Below are 20,574 nucleotides of genomic sequence, written 5' to 3' on the forward strand. Positions count from 1 at the left end.
AAACGTTTTTGTTTCTTTATATTAACTCACTAAAGTAACAGATAAAATGTAGAATATGGCTTACAACAGTCTCTACAATGATTTTATACCATATTTTAAAGAAAATAATAATTAATTTTTAGTCTCCCCATTTTGATACGGCACTAGGCGCTGGAGCCACCTTAAACGGTAGCACAACCAAAATTTTTTATTATTTAAGGAAAAATCTACGTTTCAGTCATTTGTATACAATATCTCGACCCTCATCAGGTACATACGACCACTGTGTTTAAGATGTGAAGTCACAGTCTGTGATACTAAGTATACAGACATTGAGGATCTTCTATGACAGTTTTAAATTTTTAGACAGACTACTTTTAAAACAAAAGATTATTCTTTTTTGAAGGTACGACCACTAAAATACAACTATCGTAACAATCTTCGAGCTTGTCATTAAAATTTGTTATTTAATACTTCGTTTTTAATGACAGATTCTAATACAGTGGCTCTCAATACGTAGTAATATGTAATGTTAGAACTAGAATCTCTATTGTGGTCCTGCATTTTTTTGAATACCTAAAAATACTTAAAGAAGTAGTAACAGTTAAAATATATTTAAGGAGAAGAATGTTACTGATGTTTATTATGTACTAATACTTAAAATTATAATTAAAAAAATTCTAGTCACTACTATACCTATATCTGTATGTTTAATACGTCGTCATACATAAGTTGCTAGGAAAAATAACCGTTTTAATAAATATTAAAATAATAATATTGATAATTTCAATAATGGTCATTAAAATATTAACAAAAAAAATTATCAATAAAACTACAAAAGTACCAGGAAATGATATAAGGAGAGGTCTCGTACTAATGACAAAAGTGTCATAATTAGTTACTTATACATCTTCTATAATTATTTTTTTTATGATACGTTTGATAACGACAGGAAAAAATAGCGTGAAAATTGTTATTCATATGAGTAAAAATGATTGTTAGAATGAATTAATTTTTTTATTGCAAAACATAAAAATTGATATAAGATCCAGAATAACAATTAAAATGACTTTGCCAATGTTAAGGGTAACTGTTATTCAGCTGATTTTATTTATTCCTTAAATAATCGCTATTGTAAAAAATAATTTAACTCATACATTTGTTACGAATAACAATTAATATTAGAAAACAAATGGTCCTTACATCAAGGATAACAAAAATCAATAGTTTAATAATAATTACGAGATTGGCTGTAAGTAGAGAAAGAACAAAAACTGTTTATGTTGTAAGCTTTATTTTATTTATATAAGGTAACATAACGATGAATAGTAAAGAATGAATAATAATCTCCGTAATTGAATGTCAATTCTCAATAGTAACGGTTATAATGATCTATTGTGTGAAAACAAGAAAAGTAATGATTGAAATCATTTAAGAGAGAAAAAAAATCGTTTATTGGATGACGGATGAAAACTTTCACAGGTTCATCGTTTAGGGATGCTGTAGTGGCTGTAGCTTATGTCTGTGATTTAAAAATAAAGAGAGCAAGTTTTTTTAGAAGCTTTAGGTAGATCTTCGTAAGAATCAACAACGGGATATGCTAATCAAAAAGTAGTCTCCCAGATAATGGCTTCAAAGACAAGATCTATGACCATTTTTCTGGATTCTGTCTATTTTTGAGGTTTTATTGCTTGATACAAGCGATTGCGCTTATATAAACCAGCTTGACACTAGAGACGCTAGATCGAACAAACACAAGACAGAAACAACATCAACTGAAACTCCTTACTTAATTTCTTAGGAAAGTCTAAGGCCAGAACTTCAAAAACCTTGAAGCGTTTATAACGCACTTAAAGAAAAAATTTTCAGCTAGAAAAACAGCTGTTGATTACCAAGTTTAACTACAAAAAGTACTCCGAAAGTAGGGACGAGCAATAGATGGTCGTCTGGACAATCATATTTACTTCAAGGCGCTGCTAAAAAGGTTCTCATAGAGAATTAAGAGAACACATGTAGTAACATAATGATGATACCGATAAAAGGCACTAACTAAAATTGTTTATAAGAGGATCTATAATAAGCCAGAAAGTAGATGTTAAAGAACCTAAGACCTTCACAGCTACTTTTGACCATGTGCTATGGCTTGAAAATTACATAAGAGTCGGAATAATTATAGCTACTCGTTATCTGAGGCTACTTCGCAGTAATTTTCGTCATTATAACCAACAAGACAAATATAATAGCCAACCATTTCAAGAACATAAGGTATAAAGGATCAGTAGTCCATTAATGAAAGATTGTATTTATAATAATCATAATGGTAATTAAAAGTAATCACTTAATAACAATCCATATTTTCATAGAAATTTTAGAAGTTGCGAGAGAAGGTGATATCGTGGAAATCTGCAAAAAAGTAATAATACTGTTAAAAATAATTTTCAACAATCTTATGATGTAGATCATAATAGTTATTACTCGCCGTAAAATCTTAATTGTAACTCTAGCCATAATAAACCTTGTTGACGCAGAAATAATAATTTCAACCGACACCCTCTAAGCAATTACAGTAATCATAGTAAAAAAAAATTTTTATTTAAAGTACCAAGGATAAAACTATTAAACTTCGTAACAACTGAGAGACAAACGCCTATCACATCACTTTAACTCACGGGCAGCTTATCCCTAATGTCGTACAAAAATTAGCCCTCAGAATTCTAAACAGAACTTGATTCCAAGTGCTATTGCTCAAGTAGCAAACATCACAACAAAATCGACACCGATTTTTGCACATGCCAAAGATCTGATTATCAAGTATGACTGAAAAGGTAGGTTATTTTTTGTTAGGTTATTCAGATAATATCAACAAGAATAGAGGTTTAGCCCAATTTTGTTAAATTTCTACAAAGAGAGGTCATCTTTCTTAGGCATATAGTGAGCCAATGAGGAACTACGCTGAATATCATAAAGATACAAAGCTTAAAGAATTTTCTAACCAAATCTGTTAAATACAGTTAAATAAGATATACTTCTAAGCCTACTCAGGTATTATAGAACATAATAAAATGATAATAACATGATAATACTGCATGCTAACCTCGTTAAGGGACAACAAAGGAATAAATTAAATTTATTAGAATATAAGAAAGTAATTTTACATGCTTAGAATAAAAAATGACACTTTTAATTGTGTTTGTAAACGTACCAAGCGTCAAGAGAATACAAACAAGAAAACTCCTGGTGCTTACAGATACACCTTTTATTGCTTTTGATAAAGTTTTCATAAATACCGTTGGTGAATTACAAATGACACTAAATGGTTACTGCCACTCATTCAGTGTAATTTGACTAAGTACATGATAGGAGTCCCTTTACAAGATTTCAGATCAAGCATGCATGATAGTGCACTCGCACAAAATGTAATTTTAGCTTACGGTGTGCCTGGATCTATTTTATTATATAGACTTGTTACATTTAATTCTTATGCATTTAAATTCCTAATGATAACCGTAAAAACCAGTCATCCAATTACATCAGAACATTATTCTCAAACGAACAGATTACTAGAATAGAGTTATGCTGCCCTAGCTGACTTCATAAAAATGATTCTGCAACCTATGATGACTGAGACAACTTGGCCAAGTTTTTAGCTTTTATTTATAGTACGAGAGTATATACAGCAACAAATTTTACGCCTCATAAACTAGTTTTTAAAAGAATAGTGGGATTTCCTTTAAAAATATGTGAGGATAAAACGTTACATTTTTATTCATTACATCTACAAGATGTTATTAAATAACTTTAATAAATACTGATCGTATCAGAAATCCAACAAACGAAAATACAACTTCACATGAGATATGATAAAAAAAAGCCTTTAAAAGTCAAACCAAAAGATTACGTGAGTATGGCCAAGAAAGTGTGCACCCATAAACTTGATCGCAGCTAAAATAAACTCCTAAAAGTTAAGACAGTTTTGAAGAAAAACGATATATTACTTGGAAGAGAATGTAGCTCTATAATATAAGAGCACGTAGATAAATTAAGACCAATTGACCAATTATGTGCTTCTTCAAATAATATCTTACATGTCTTATAAAAAGAAATAGCTATGTTAATTATACTATCCACCTTAATGATAGTAGTGCCTCAAGATTAGGCAGATTAAAACTATAAAAATCAGAACAACTGTAGTATGGAAGTGAACTCTTAAATATTATATAAATAAATCAGTATTACAAAAATTAAATGAGCTGAGTGAAAGATAGTTGTATGCCTTAATATTCATAAATTTACATTAGAATACACACGCACTTAGGAATTAAATAAAATCATTTAACATTGTTTTGGATAATTTGGTTATTTTTATGATACTAACTGTATGGAAATGGATCTTTTGAAATTCAAATAAATGCGATTGAAAAATCTTAAAGTAAGCATGACGAAGATAATAAATTTTGATGCAGAGTTAACGTTATTTCATCTTCTATTATAAGAATAAAAACATTGACACCTTTGAAATTATTGGAAGTATTTCAAAGAGACTGTTTGGCTTAGTCACAAAAGGTGATATTAATGTTACGAATACTAATATTGACAATTTACATGCAGATTACGAAGAATACATGAAATTGTTTTTAACAAAATACCCATATGCTTAGAGCTACGTTAAAAGAACTGTAAGACACTACTAAATACTGTGAATATATTTAAAATCAAGTTGCTGACAAACGAGCTTCAGGACAAGATTTTACCATCGACAGATATCTGATGCATTTATCAGCCCGCTACAGAAGAACTGAAGCTATCTTTAATCATACTATTCGTTCCCATGAACATCTGACTTATATTTTTTATAATGTAAAGAGAGGTCTAGTACATCTAAAGTTATTTTTTCCAAAGATATTTAGAACTGTAGCCCAGGATGCAAGAAAATCTAGCAGGAAATCTAGAATTTGTAGCACCGCTAGAAAATCTTTACCCTGACGAAATAAGTACTTGAAATAAGTTATATGTTGTGCATCAATACATCAAAACCAAGATAATATCACGTTTGCCACTCGTAGATTGAACCCATTGTGATCCTTGTATAATTAATCTCGTCATGATACCCCAACCTGGACAAATTGGATCTGCCTGCATAAAACCACCTAACCCTTACTTAGCTGTAGCATTAAACCATAACTTGTATTTACAATTGAACCGAGTTACATTTAATTTATGTGATAAAACGATATATGCATGTGTATGCTCAGCTATGGACTCATCAAAAATATGCTGTTCTGTGGACGAACGTGAAATTCTTGTGCTACTACAACCTGGTTCAGAAGTATTAAAATATCTTTAAATTATGTTAACACAAAAAACAAGAACAATTGATAATGAGCTGTTTTAATAAAATGGGTTAACAAAAAGTAGTTAAATGTATTAGTCTCTTACGAATAAACGATGGGTGCACGGAAAAATACCTAATATGATTTTAACTAGTGAACATTAGATTATTGTCCACATGGAATATATCTATCATGTAGGGGTTAACTTGAACATGAATATATTATACGAAGCCTTAAAAGACACTTCTCCCTTACATGATGCTATATGATTAATTTGAGTACTAAAATTAAACGAATAACCATGGATTGATTAGGAATTAAATTTATGAATATAACGAACAAAATGAAAAAAATACGAACCCAAAATTCGTAGAAAAAGCCAACTTGTCTTTTTATTTTGGTGCTAAATGATATTCAAATTATAATTATAATTGTAAAAGCCATAACCATCAACAAAGACAAAAGGTATTTTGAGAAAACTATGAAACGTAGCATCTTGAAAAAATTAATGAAATGAACCAACAGTTCAGTTAACACAGAATTCTGAGGAAACTTTATGCCAAAATTAAAAAAAAATCTAACGAATAAGAATTATTTAAATCTCGATTACCTCTGAAGTTATTAAGTTTAATACTCCCACATTATACACCACAAAAGTTGGAAATAGACTCATAGATGAATAGTAATTTGATACTATTTTTTTTCTAGGCTGTAACATAAAATAACATTAAATAACAATAAAGACCAAAGTTAACATGGAATTTCCGTTACATAAAGTTATTAACAAATAGAAAATAAATCAAACATTTAAAAAATGCTTACACTTCCAGATTTCCATCGTTATACACAACAAACGGTAGCTGCCGTTTGCACTATTGACTTATTTGTAAAAAACCTGATGAAATATAAAATAAATGAAAAGAAATTTAGACACCCTTTACTTTGTTTCTAAATTTACTATTGGTTAAATAGAAAAATTTTTTTTCTTAACATCACTAAGGGGTAGTAAAAATGGTGGGCAAAATCTTGATCTAAAAAGACTTACATTATTTCTTTTATGGTATATAGAAGAAAAGAAACGGTAAAGGTCCTTCTTTACTAACTTTTGTCGATTTGGAACCCTATACCGTGAGAAATTGACGAGGAAAACTATTTTAAGGATGTGTAGAACTTATAGATCCTGAATAAGCTTTTTCAGCATTGCAGAGTAAAGAACCCGATTATTAAACTGAATACGCTGAAAATTTTCAAAAACTTAAAATAAGAAGAATTATAAGATAGTTACATCATACATTTTCCGAGTTTATCCTCAAATCACGGCTCATTTTCATACTGCTTAAATATTATCTCTCTCATAACTTTTTCCCAGACTGTATCAATATTGCAGACACATAATAAAAAAGCGCGTAAAGAGCAAGTATTAGTCGTGTTCGTTTAAGGCTGAGATCACTTGCACGTCGTACTGTTGAGTTCAACTAGTGGTCGAGAACAAAATTAGCTCAATCCTTTTTCTTTTATTTACTTTTTTTTCTTATTTTCTAATAAGTATGCATGGTAAGGTGTTATACACATACACGCATAATATGTCATATGTGAAAGTTTAGTTTATATATACGCTGTAAGATCAATAAATTTGTGACATCTTATTTTTAGACACTTTAAATACGTTGAACCCATAAAAAGAAGTGCACGACACAAGATGAATCGAAAAACGACGCATTACTTTTGTAAACATCAAGTAGAGTTACAGACACATTAAAGAGACGTTATGATATGCAAAAGAGAGCAACGTATGAATGCCACAAATGGAAGGTCAAATATCAGGAACATGATTCTAGAAAAATCGTAAATAAGGGTGAACCTCATTTTTTTTAATTTATTGAAACACAAACAAATCACTAAGCAGAGAATGATAAGAATCTATCGTTTAAACAGAGACGAAAAGCTGTAAAATTTTGAAACAATTAACATAGTACATTACGCTTCAAAGGACAAAAGTATGGCGTTTTTTTCTGAGTGTGTAATGGACATCAAAGCCAATGGCGAGGGAGACAAGCACCTAGGAGTCGATGCCACATACCGCCTCGTGTAGCATATACGATTTTTTACTTTCGTCTTTTGAAATATGACATTTTTTTCACAATTTTTTTTTGGGGAGGGGGGGGAATCGATACTACAGCATGACCTCTCCTGTAAGACTCGCATTCTTTGCTTGGTAGAAAAGTATTTAAGCCTAATTTGTGCGAAAATTGCCTCTCGAGCAGTATGTGAGGGTGGAAAACACACTAACGGCGGCAAAATACTTTTTTATGTACAGAGAATTCGAGTTCTTACCTGATAAATATGTTGCGCTTTCATCCCTGAAATCAGAAACGAATCGTTGTCTTTTATTGAAGATACGATGAAAAAAATTTTAACATTGAAACAGCAACAAATAAATTAAAAAGAGACTTATTTGTAACCTAGTCTTGCCATTAGAATAACACAATAAATAAAGGTGGCGTTTTAAGCAGAAAAATTTCTCTAATTTTTCGGTATGTAATAGATAATTTTAAAGCTTTCCATAGTGAAGGGGACACTAAATGCAACATGGTATTGGCTTTGAAAATTTTAGGTTTCAGGATTTTAAAATCTTTGGATCGAATTTTCAGCAGGCTAATAGAATATTATCTAAAAAATTATGAGTTTTGTACAAAAAACAATAGAAATTACTTCAGAACCATCGGCTAAAGCGGATGCACTTACTGATGCCATTACACTGTGTTTACTAATGATAGAATACAAAAATTTATATAATCAAGATCAAAGTGGCTTTGAGATAGTGATGCACTTTAAATGGACATTAGTATATAAAGGAGTATAAAATTAATATGTGTAGTACAACCAGTTTCTGCAATAACGCGTACTTATTCTATACGGTCACTTTAGTAGCTTATGAGGTCCTCAGGACTAGAGGACGTCGTGTAGGTGAAAAATATTTACTCCAAAGAGTAGCTACTATAAGAGATCTTTATTAACTGTTATGATGTTGGCGTTACAATAGCTCAGGACTTGCTGCTGGCGTACGGTGAGCAGTGTAGCCTGATGGGCGGGTGCGCAAGTCAACATTGATCACAACGCAGAATGAGCGTACATGTAAGAGACGATACCTACTATATCGGCGCGTGGGACAGAAGGTCCACAAGCTGACGGTGAAGTGGTCTGACTGCTTTTTTCAGCTTTGAACTAAGCCAGTAGTAAATTCAGTCTTACAGTAGAGAAAAACTCATTTGAATCGAAAAAACGTGTAAATAAAATAATTGAAGTCAGGTTAGTTAATAATTATTAAATAGACTTGGATATTACAGAAAACAATGCAATCAAATAAAACATTTAACATAAGTAAATAAAAACAAGGTACGTAGGAAAATTTAGCCATGTATGGTTTATTAATTTTGTGTTCAAAAAAACTATGTCCTAAAATTCTCTAATAGAATGGTTTTAATAAAGTATCATTTAAATTAACGCGTCAAATACAACATAATAAAAACTTCAGCCATCAGTCCATAAATAACTGTATTAACTAAGATATGCATATCTTTCTATTTACTTTTAGAACAACAGTTATTCTATTGGTTGAAGACAAAACATGTATAAAAATTCAGTAAATTTCAGTCTTAGACAATCTTCCCAAATATTTGGCAAAGTTTAAGGATTTGCTAATATTTCAGTTATATTTTGTGGTTTGTATATAATAACATCTCCATGGTATCATACAACTATAGTATTTTTATAAAAAAATTGCGAAACAAACTTAACTTTGGCATTTAGAATCTACCAATTAATTGAAATTTGTGTCTTTCAAATAACGTATACGATTAACTGAATTAACTTTTTTAGTTAAATTTCAAGACAATTATTCAACTTTTCGTATGTTTCTCTCTCTTATGGAAGTATTCAATTTTTTAAATATCTTTCTTACACATCCTTAGAAAATCCAGAAATTTTTTTCGTTGTATTCTCTTTTTGAGCAATAGTAAACATTTTTGGTCCCATAAATGAACAAATTTTTGGTGATTCAGAGTAAAATTAAGCAAACATAAGTTCTAAGTAAAATAAAAAATTTGGCCGATATACTAAATGCCCTCAACAAATCTTTGATTTTTTAAAAATCAAATTAGAATGAAAAAGCTAAGAACAGCAAGGAGTATTATGAAAATCAGAAGGGAGAAGGATTATCATTAGAATGAGAGCAAACTAAGAAAAAGCTAAGAAAGAATTCTTTAAAAAATTTAACCCACTAAAATTACGGTAGAACTAAACTTATTTAACTTTATATTTAGGGGGCTGAAAAGAGGTTGAGAGGAAGACTTACAAATTATGCCAATGATAAGAAAAGACAGTGAAGGCTTAAAGAGTTGGGCAATCGAATACTAATTACAATCAAAATAACAAAGAAATTTAAAAAACTGTTTTCACTTACAGGAGAGTAAAAATGGTAGAGGGGGTACATGTTCAATGACCCTATAAAATCACTGTGTAACATCTTTATCTTTTTATATTACTCAGTTTATTTGTGTGGGTCATTGCCCAACTTCTTCTCAGCATTTCATAAAACATAAGATAAAATTTCTTTTCTCTGTGATTTCAATTTAAAACAGTTTTCGTCAAGACTTCTACCACAACTACAGCTCCACCCTTACAGACCCTCCACAGATACCTCCTAAAATATTGATATAGATTCTCTCATTGATTGTTTCAATTCCATTTGATAAGTTCAACCACCTCATGAATTAAAAGTATAAATTATTGACAAATTTCTGTGTTAATTGGAAGTTTACGCATTCTAAAGGAAGTGTGTTATGACAGAAAGACTGAAAATAACAAAAATATTTTAGTACAACATTAAAGCTATAACCATACGTAGTAAAAAACTCACAAATTAACTTTTAGTCCTAGAATAACATGAGTTACACGATCATCATTTTCATTTTTTTTTTGTTCAAGAAACCATTTCCTTTACAATTAGCGTTTTCTATAACTATAATTAAATCACAAGATCAATGTTTCCATAGATTAAGCTTATGTTTAAAAAAACCTCTACTGTCTCATGAATAATTAATCTGTTGCGTCATCTACATGTAAAAATCCTGAATTTATAGTTGAAATGAGTTGGAAAATTTGTTTGAAATAAAAAAATAAAGTATAAGATAAAATTTTTGATTGATGTAAAAAATAATGATGTTATGTTACTAAATATAATTAAATTTATAAAAGCATAACGTTAGATATCAATTACAATATTTTCAGAATTAGATGTTTGTCTGACTTCTCAGTCAGTTTGATCAATAATAATATTTTTTTCAAGTGTCTTTTCTAAGCAAAAATGACGTGAGTTTTCGATAGAGCCACCTTAAGCAACACACGTAACGTAAAATGCAAAGACAGCATTCCTCCACGTTATGCATTCTTCGTAAACTAAATGACTTGCAACAATACACAGAGCTTATTTACATTATATCACCCAATGTTCATTAAAATTTTTTATCCGTTAATATGTTAACATTACAAATACTTCTATCAATGAAATAAATAGATTTTTTGTAAATACTTTGTGTCACAAGCAAAAGTTCTTCCAAAAGATCATGAGCATTTTTTATTTAAATAAATATTGAACAAAATGTAGAATGCAACTTAATTTCACAATTTTAGAAGATAAAATTTTAATCTCTCCGTTTGTAGGTGAATTTAAAAAATTACAGAAGTGTGTTTTAATTTTAGAATTTTATTAACGTGGAATAGTGCACTGTTTTTTTTATTATCAGCAAAGTCTTCTGAAACAAATTATTTACATTGAAATTAAATATACTTACGTTAAATATTTTTAGAAATAAGAAGCCACGAAAAAACTTGTTTGATTAGATAAGTAATATAAAAGAGTTATTTGCTCCTTAAAAAATATCATGTAGGACCCCCCACCAACCTAATGAGATTGTGGTTCCCAATATAATGGTCTGAAACTTTGATGCGTTACAGCTTATGCCTTTCTCAACAAAAGTTACCATTGGCCCAAGACCAAGAACATGGATAATTTTAGAGAAAATTATCATTCAAGTTTCTGATTTTGGAAAAGTTTGGTTTAACACGCAGTAAAGTTTAGTACATTTAAGAAATATATAGCTTGCTCGATGTACAGAGAAATGATCGGAAAGGATTATGTCGAGTGCATCTGCCATTCTTGACTATTAATGGGCACGATATAAGATTATTCCAGTTTAGACAGTAGTAGCGTAGCTCATTGGTACTATTGTCTTGTATGGTAGATCTATACTAGGTAATAAAAAATATCCCCTAGTATGAGAGGTTGCTTATCGTAAATAACCGATGAACAATTGGCTTTATAATTTTTTAACCATCTATAGCCGAAAAAATTCTCGAACAAGTTCATTAATATACGTTGTTACAATTATTCTCAGTCAAACATATAAGCTTACCCTACTTTACAACTACATGTCGATTATTTAACAACATTATTATTGGTGAAATCTTTGCTGTAATTAGGAAGATAAATTATTTGCTGATGAAGAATAGATTTTACATTTAAAGTCCTTTAAACTATTTTATTTTCGCTATTGCTTACAGGTATGGTGAGCTTGGATGTCGACTCCACGACCACTTCGTCATCCAGTCTCCAAAATTCACTATTTGTAGATCCTGTGGTATCGTAAACCTTTTCCTGTGGCAATGATTGCTAAATCCCAGGCACAAGATGAAGTTTTTCTAAGGCAAATAACTATTTCTTGCGATACATAATACTTTTGTCCTTACAACTTTTCTTCTAAAAAAATTATGAAAACATGTTATTTTTGAATTATAAGGACATTGTTAAGATTAATTAGTATTACAACCATGAAAATTTAATAAATAAAAATGTTGTTTCAATTTGTTTTAGTAGCTTATGATTTGGTTCTCTTTTTTAAGTATTATATTTATGTAAGCATGTCAATTGTGTGAAGTATTATGATTCAGTAACTCTGAGTATCAGCTTCATTTCACCAGCTAGTTATGGTACCATGAGCCTCTCAGTCTTGTTTTGTAAATGGAAAAGGCAGTATACGACTTTTTTTTTAAATTGTCAACCCAAAGTGTATGCACACGTCACTAATTTTAATGTGGAAATTTCATTGTGGTATAAGTAACCCAAAATCGACAATGGATATCCCCAAGTTTTTCACGTGTAACTTCACAAAATTTTCGTCGTCACAGTTTTCTGCTCGGAGATCTTTGATAGCATGTATCTTTGTTACAAACACAGTCAAATAAGATTTTTAACAGTTCCCAGCTGATATGGTTGCTGGACTTTACTCAAGGCCTATCGTCAAAGTATTCCGGGCAAATATCTTCGATAACTCTTTTTTTGCGATAAACACTGTTAAATAAAACAAGTTTTTATAGGTTTTTAGCAGTTTCTAGCTAATATTTTTGATAAGATCTACTCGTGGTTGACAGTTCAAGTCTCCCACACGGGGATCTTTGATTGCGTTTTTTTTGCAAGAAGCGCTGTCTGATAAGAGTGTCAGCAGTGTCCAGCTTATACTATTCATAAGCTTCACTCAAAGCTCATCGTCAAAGTTTCTCGTAGGGTTCTTTGATTGCGTATTTTTTTGAGAGAAAAACGGTTAGAAAACCTTATTGCATCTAGACTTTCAGCAGTGCTTAGCTGATGTGAACTATATAGGCCTTACTTTTCGCCCAACGTCAAAGTTGACACAACAGGAATTTTTTGACGAACTTTTTCTTCGCGAAAGCTGTCTAATATGATTTGCATCAGTGACCAACTAATATCTTTGATAAGCTTAGCTCAAGACCTAGTGTCAAAGTTTCCTGCACGGGGATCTGTGATAGCGTATTTTTTTTGGGAGAAATGCTGTCTTATAACATTGTCAGCAGTGTCCAGCTGATATCTTCTATAAGCTTCCCTCGAAGCTCGTCGTCAAAGTTTCCTGTGCGGAGTTCTTCAATTGCGTGTTTTCTTCACAACAATCACTGTCTAATAAAACCAGTTCTTTTTGATTTTCAGCAGTACCTAGCTTAACACCACTATTAAATAGACTATTTGTTTTAAGTCAAAGTTCCCTGGGCGGAGACAGCTTTTAGTGCTTAAAAACTCATGTGAATTTGCATGGAAAGTTTTTCTTGGCTACGACAAATAATTATATCATTATAAGGTGCAACTTTACTGTGTTCTTAACCTGTACAAAAACAACAGATAACAAAGTTTCAAGTCCAATGTCCAGCATTGTGTTCGGTAATATATTTTTTACTTTTGAATAAACACTATTATTTTTCAAATGCACTGTTTTTATTTAGTTTAGAGGAAAGATCATACAGCTCTTTATATAAATTGTACAAGTCGAGACATTTAGCCAGACAATACGCCAGTCATGTAGCTAAACATTTAGCCATACTTTTAGCCGTACATTAAGCCGTAAATTCAGCTACACATTGAGCTATACTTTACGATATACTTTGAGTCATACTTTAAGCCATACATTTGGTTATACTTTGAGCCCTCCTTTAGGCCATACGTTTAGCCATACATCGTGCCATACTTGTAGAGTGATGGATAAAAAATTACGTAGTGCACTTTGTTTCAAAAATCACTGCAACCAAATAGATGTTTATAACTTTATTGCGGGTAGTGTAAGAACTTTTTTCTCAAGGGAATAATGTTCTGTTTGTAGCGTTTATCGAAGATCTTTGCCCGTAAAATTTTGACGATGGAACTTAAGATAGTTATTTGCATCGCAAAAAATAATTATTTGCCTTAGAAAAACTTCATCTTGTGCCTGGGGTTTAGCAATCATTGCCATAGAAAAAGGTTAAAGATAACGCAGGATCTACAAGCAGTAGGTTTTGGAAACTGGATGACGAAGTGATGGTGGAGTCGACATCTAAGCTCATCGTACCTGTAAGCAATAGCAGAAATAAAATAGTTGAAGGACTTTAAATGTAAAATCTATTCTTTATCAGCAAATGATTAATCTTATTTATTACATTTACCAATAATAGTGTTGTTAAATAATCGACATGTAGTTGTTAAGTAGGGTAAGCTTATATATTTGACTGCGAATAATTGTCACAACTTATATTAATGAACCTAATTGAGAATTTTTTCGGCTATAGATAGTTAAAAAGTTATAAAGCCAATTGTTCATTGGTTAGTTACGATAAGCAACCTCTCATACTAGAGTGTATTTTTTATTACCTAGTATAGATCTACCATACAAGACAATAGTACCAATGAGCTATGCTACTACTGTCTAAACTGGAATAATCTTATATCGCGCCCATTAATAGCGAAGAATGGCAGATGCACTCGACATAATCCTTTCCGATCATTTCTCTGTACATCGAGCAAGGTATATATTTATTGAATGTCCTAAACTTCGCTGCATATTAAACCAACCTTTTCCTAAATCAAAGACTGGAATGATAATTTTCTTAAAATTATCTATGGTCGGGTCTTGAGCCTATGCTAACTTTTGTTGAGAAAGACATAAGCTAAAATGCATCAAAGTTTCAGACTATTATATTGGGAACCACAATCACATTAGGTTGGTGGGGGGTCCTATATGATATTTTTAGAGAAGCAAATAATTCTTTTATGTTACTTATCTAACTAAACAAATTTTTTCGTGGTTTCTTATTTCTAAAAATATTTAACGTGAATATATTAAATTTCAATGTAAATAATTTGTTTCAGAAGACTCTGCTGATAATAAAAAAAACCGTGCACTATTCCACGTTAATAAAATCCTGAAATTAAAACACACTTCTGTAATTTTTTAAATTCACCTACACACGGAGAGATTAAAGTCGTAGAGCAAACGAGTAAGTGCGATGGTAATGCCCCCCCCCTTTTTTCAAGCTATGCGATAGGCTCATGACGTGTGTCCTTCAAACGCATGTAAGCTATATCTCAAAAGCATAAAGGGCGTACCCAAATGCTGTGGACAATTTTTTCGATTTTTCGACATTTAGTATATTTTGTATTATTCAGAATTAAACTTCCTCCCTTGTCAAACTTATGTCAAGTGACTTCATTCTTCTATATTTAAAAATAAAAAATCTTTTGTGTTTTTTCACTTATAACTTATTCCCTGCCCTTCTCCCACAGCATGCAAAACTACATAATTCAACAATACTACCCCCCCCCCTTGCCATTATAATGTCCATGGCATCTGGGTATGACCCTTAAGCACTAGTGATAGAGAAAACGCAAGAAGGCCATTGGCTCTTTTCCACCAGGCCTTTGTGTTTTCGCGAGAAAAGGGATACCGTCCTATAGCAGCAGTAAGTATAGGTATGTATTTACTACTAGTCTATTATACATTATAGCTGACTATAATCACTATAATCGACTGACAGTATCTCCTGTCTCCCGAAAACCCAAAGGCACGATGGAAACAAGCCAGTGGCCTTCTTGCGTTTGCTTTACGGCTAGCGCTTATGTTTATGGGCTATACATGCGTTAACAGTACACACGCCATGAGCCAATCGCATAGGTTCAAAATAGGGGGGGAATTTTCATTGGCACTATGTGGTTGCTCCATGATTTTTCTCTCCATGCACCAAAAAAGATAAACTTACAGCAAAATGATAACAACGAAAACATTTTATTTGCTAAACGTATGTTCTTATTTACTTACACTTATCTAAATAATGATAAAAAAAAATTTGTAAACATTTCTGAATTGAAAGATAAAATTTATCTTATGAATCGTCCTGGAGAATCATCAAAAACTTTTTTATGTAAAAAAGTATCATATCATTTTAATTTTCAGGATAAAAAAGTTCTATTAATGTCTTGGACAAGTATTGCCTCCATTTTACTTCCAAAATATATCATTAGTCATAAAACTTTCCACATAACTTTACATTTCAACAATCATCAAAGAATTTCTTTAAAGCTACCATCAGAAAAAAGAAGATAAGGGACGTTAATTTAATTTTTTAAGTTGATGCTATAATACCTAAAAAGCTATATAAATAGTATATGCAATGAAATAATGATTGTTCAATAAAACAATAATACTGATGTCTTAGAATGAATATGCTTATTTTTAAAATAGTAAAATTCTGAATCAAATAACGTAAAACAAAAACGAGTTTTAGTATGAATAACTCAACGTATAAGAGTGTTAAAAATCTGATACTACACTTTTTTTAAGAATAAGAGCAATAATTATGTTGACCCAAAATTTAAGGATAATCGATGGCTGACGTAATAATAATGTTTTAAGTAACTAAATTATGACACTATGGCATATATAGAAAAAAAAACTGATATAAAAATTAGAAATATAGATTATACATTTTAATTCACATTTAATTGTGGAAGTACATATTTTTCACCATTAATTTTGAACAAAAAGCCATTTTTTTTGTTCAAGCATTTGCTATAACAATAACAAGTCCTTGGGTTGTAGTTAATACAACGCAGATTCATATTAAAAAAGACCTTAAATTTAGAATGTACAACAATATGTTGAAATGTTTCAGTACAAAAGTAAATAGGAAATTCTTACACAAATTGTAAGTGATTACGATTCAAACATGAAAAAAATAGTTTCAAAAGGAGTTTTTGATTACAAATAATTTGCACTCAGAGATGCGGAACTGAAAATCAAATTTTTGTATCGAGTTGAAGTAGATGTAATTGCTTACAGCAAACATTATTCGTAAAGTTAATTTCAAATAAAGTTACATAGTAAACAGAGCTAAAATTTTTGGTGCACTAATGCCTATTAAATAAAACCTATAATTTACTTCATACATATCTTAAAATGATAAAATTTAACATTATTCAATATCACTACACGTAACATGGTATGAATAATCATCCATTTTTGTTATGCTTATAACTACGTATTTAATTGATCTCGTCACTAATAGGAAGAAAGCCAACACGCCTAAGCTTCACGCTTATGAAAATTGTACAAAAAAGTCTTATAATGTTTGACAAAAAAAACAGTTCATTCGTTTTTTTGAATTTATTGGTAAAAGGGTTAAAAAAAAATTTATACTATTGTACGACTAAAGAAAATTATTTAAGAACTAGAAGTATAATATATTGATAAATCACATAACATAATATATTTAAAAATTATAAATTAAGATTTTTAAATATTGAAATGGTTATTATACGTCTGATGTTTAACATTATCAATTGCATATTAGTATAATATTTTTAGCTTTAAATTTCTTATAGAAAATAATAGAAAGTGAACTGTTTTTCCTACTTTGAATCATCCAAGAAATATATAATCTTACGTATACAAATATAATACAATTATCTTAACTCTTAGAATTACATAATATAATAAAACAAAAGGTAAGGTATGTCTTATGTGTTTAATAAATAGTATTACTAGTACTTTGTAAGGCCTTACAGTTGCAATAAAGTAAGAAGGGTCAAGTTATTTTTTTATTTTTTAGCGTAGTAAACTATTCGTGTGACACTTAAAGTATGTACTAACTCGTACATGTATACTTTAACAAAATTAAACTACGCAATATGGTTTGAAGATGTATTTAATTTTTTACGAGTATCCTACAGAAAAATAGTTGCAAAATAAAAACAAAACTGGATCTTTCTTAGATTCTGATTTTACAAATTAACAAAGCTCAGGATTTATCACAAAGAATATGATTCATTGCCACTGTTTGAAAGTTTAAGAGATTCTTTAACATACATACATCGAATATATTAAACTCACCTGATTGTTTTTTGTAAAAAAGTGAATGTAGTAGGATTTAAGTGACGATTTATCAAGGAATTACTGAAGAAGTAGCTACACTACTTACTTTGTAATTTTTTTAAGGCACAGTTACCGTGAAAAAATTTTTTTTTTAATCTTGGCTAACCTAATAACTTATTTTGTTTATTTTATTTTTAGAGGAAACTTTCAACGACTTAGATCTTTCACTAAGAATACCGTTTTAACTGCGTTTTTCTGGATCAGAGTGGCAGAATCTGCTGTGCTCAGCATGGGGGTTACCTCTTAGTACTGTTTACTTGACATTACTATTCTAGTTTATCTGTAACATCAGCAGTTTGGTGCTTCTTAGGTTACCAGCGCTACCCTTTCACATTTCTCACTCTTATTATTTCTTCCTAGATGTTTCTAAATCACTGCAGTTCCTAATCTACCGTAAGCATCGACCAGAAATAAAAAGAACTACTCAGATTAGTAGAACGTTTTTTTAAAACAATCGAATGGTTTTTTGAAAGTTGTAAAGTAGTTATGATAAATGATTGTAATAGATATCACGTAAGTCTTATTACGTAGTAAGTTATGCAAGTAACCGGCACATGGACATACGATAAATGTGAATTATCTTAACCAAATGTCCTTCAATTTGTAAAGTAGCATCTGTTTGTATGAATACATCGTTAAATTTTTTAAGTTTTTAATATTTTCATGTTACTTAATTCTTTTGAGGCTTACCTAAATGTTGTACCCTGCTGAATGGGGCACTGAGTAACAAAAGGAACACCATCATAGTACTGTGAGCCTTTCTGCCAAATACCATGCCAGTGGATGGTGACTTCCATTCCTTCCATATGATTCTCTACATCTACCACTACTTTGTCTCCTTCACATACTTGTATACTTGGACCTGGTATCATTCTATTTGCAGTTAAAATTCCTCGCTCCACTCCATCTGCTAAGACACATTGGCAGTGGCTCCACACAGAATTTGTAGCATTTGGTGTACATACTTGGCAAGCCCTACAAAAAAAAAGTTAATCAGTAGAGCGTTTAAGAAAAGGAGAAATCTAAATCTGCAATTGTAGGCTTACATAAAAAAATCCATATGTATTAATAAGAATATTTCTAATGTTTAAATATTTATTAATTTTAATTTTTGTGATGTGCCAGAAGTTTTTAAGTGCATTTGTCTTTTCTTGTTCTTTACATATGCATCAGTTATATTCTTTTCTGGACTCATTTCGCTTTGATTGAAAACTTGCTTCTTATATCTTTGATTCAAAGTCTTTACTCGTATGGCCTACTTCTTATAACTTTCTATCCATAAGATCTCCTAAAACTCATTGCCACTACTGTAGTATAAAAAGGTTTAGTTTGTTTTACTCTATACATTTTAAGTTTTTTTTATACCATTAAAATGTTAAACAGTATAAAAATAAGTTAAAACGTAGTCCAAAATACATTGTTTAGGAAAAATAGTGATTAGGTACAAACTATACAAAAATGACATACAACAGTGGCAACGAAATGAATTATTGCAACAAAATTGTTATGTGTAATTGGGAAAGAAGATCCAATGAAAAAAAGGCTGCGGACTTAAAAAGTAGAAAAGGATTGAGAGAAGCTATTTTAAGAAAGAACTTGAGAGTGTGATGGGAGTTTGAGTTCTGTACATATTTTTTTTTTTTTAATTCTCCTATAAAAAATGATTAGAACTATAGTACGTCTTCCCAAACTTAGAGAGGCTGACAATGTCGTTAATTATTCAGTAATCAAATTAAATTACAGTTTTGTGAAACTATACAGATTGTTTTAGCAGATGTATGCTAATGATTTTAACCTTTTTATAAAAGTCAACTTCTGTAAGATTTCATATGAAATGATAAATAACTGAAAAAGTGACTTTTGAAGACGATTTTAATTTAATTTTTTAATTCTAGTGTATAATTTTAAAAAATGTAGATTTCTCGACATGCTATTAAATTGGTATTCATAGCTTATAAAATATTTAATAATACACAGTCACACAAGAAAAAATTTTCAGGTTTAGAGATCAGACCACGCTTACTACGTATTTTAGGGGTCATTTAATACGTATTTGTAATTAAAACAACCTTATTAGGTCCACAAATTCGTAAGCCTCTTTTGGAGCCATACAATGATAAGCCATTTATTTAAAACTCTGAAAGTTCTAACAATCACAACATAATTATCCCTTCATACGTACCAACTATAGCTGCACAGTCACATAACTTTATAAATTCATCACTTCATTGTCCCCAAATCAAATGAGATCTGATAATCCCAGATAGTTTTTATTATTGCTAATCTTTACTAAAATTCAAAATAGCTCTCAATAGTTGATAAAAACGTAATAAGCCCATACATTTATAACCCTGTGCTACCATAACCCCGTAAGCTCATATCAAAACAAATCTGTTTATTTTTGAAATTCTGTTTCAATACATATCGTCACAGATATCTAGAAAAATCGTGATACAGTGAAA

General features: G+C 30.5%; 1 protein-coding gene across 1 annotated transcript in view; it reads right to left on the reverse strand.

Moving 5' to 3' along the window:
* LOC106641906 (multicopper oxidase 3) overlaps positions 1 to 20,574 on the reverse strand; it is a 545,989-nt gene that overhangs the window by 434,054 nt on the left and 91,361 nt on the right. Inside the window, exon 3 of the mRNA XM_089594463.1 lies at positions 18,803 to 19,087. Within this exon, the coding sequence (XP_089450589.1) occupies positions 18,803 to 19,087 (285 nt within the window). The remainder of the gene's footprint in view (positions 1 to 18,802; positions 19,088 to 20,574) is intronic.

Source organism: Copidosoma floridanum, unplaced genomic scaffold, assembly GCF_036245765.1.
Source record: "Copidosoma floridanum isolate Cflo_tuat_1 unplaced genomic scaffold, Cflo_Japanese_pri ptg000021l, whole genome shotgun sequence".
NCBI lineage: Eukaryota > Metazoa > Arthropoda > Insecta > Hymenoptera > Encyrtidae > Copidosoma > Copidosoma floridanum.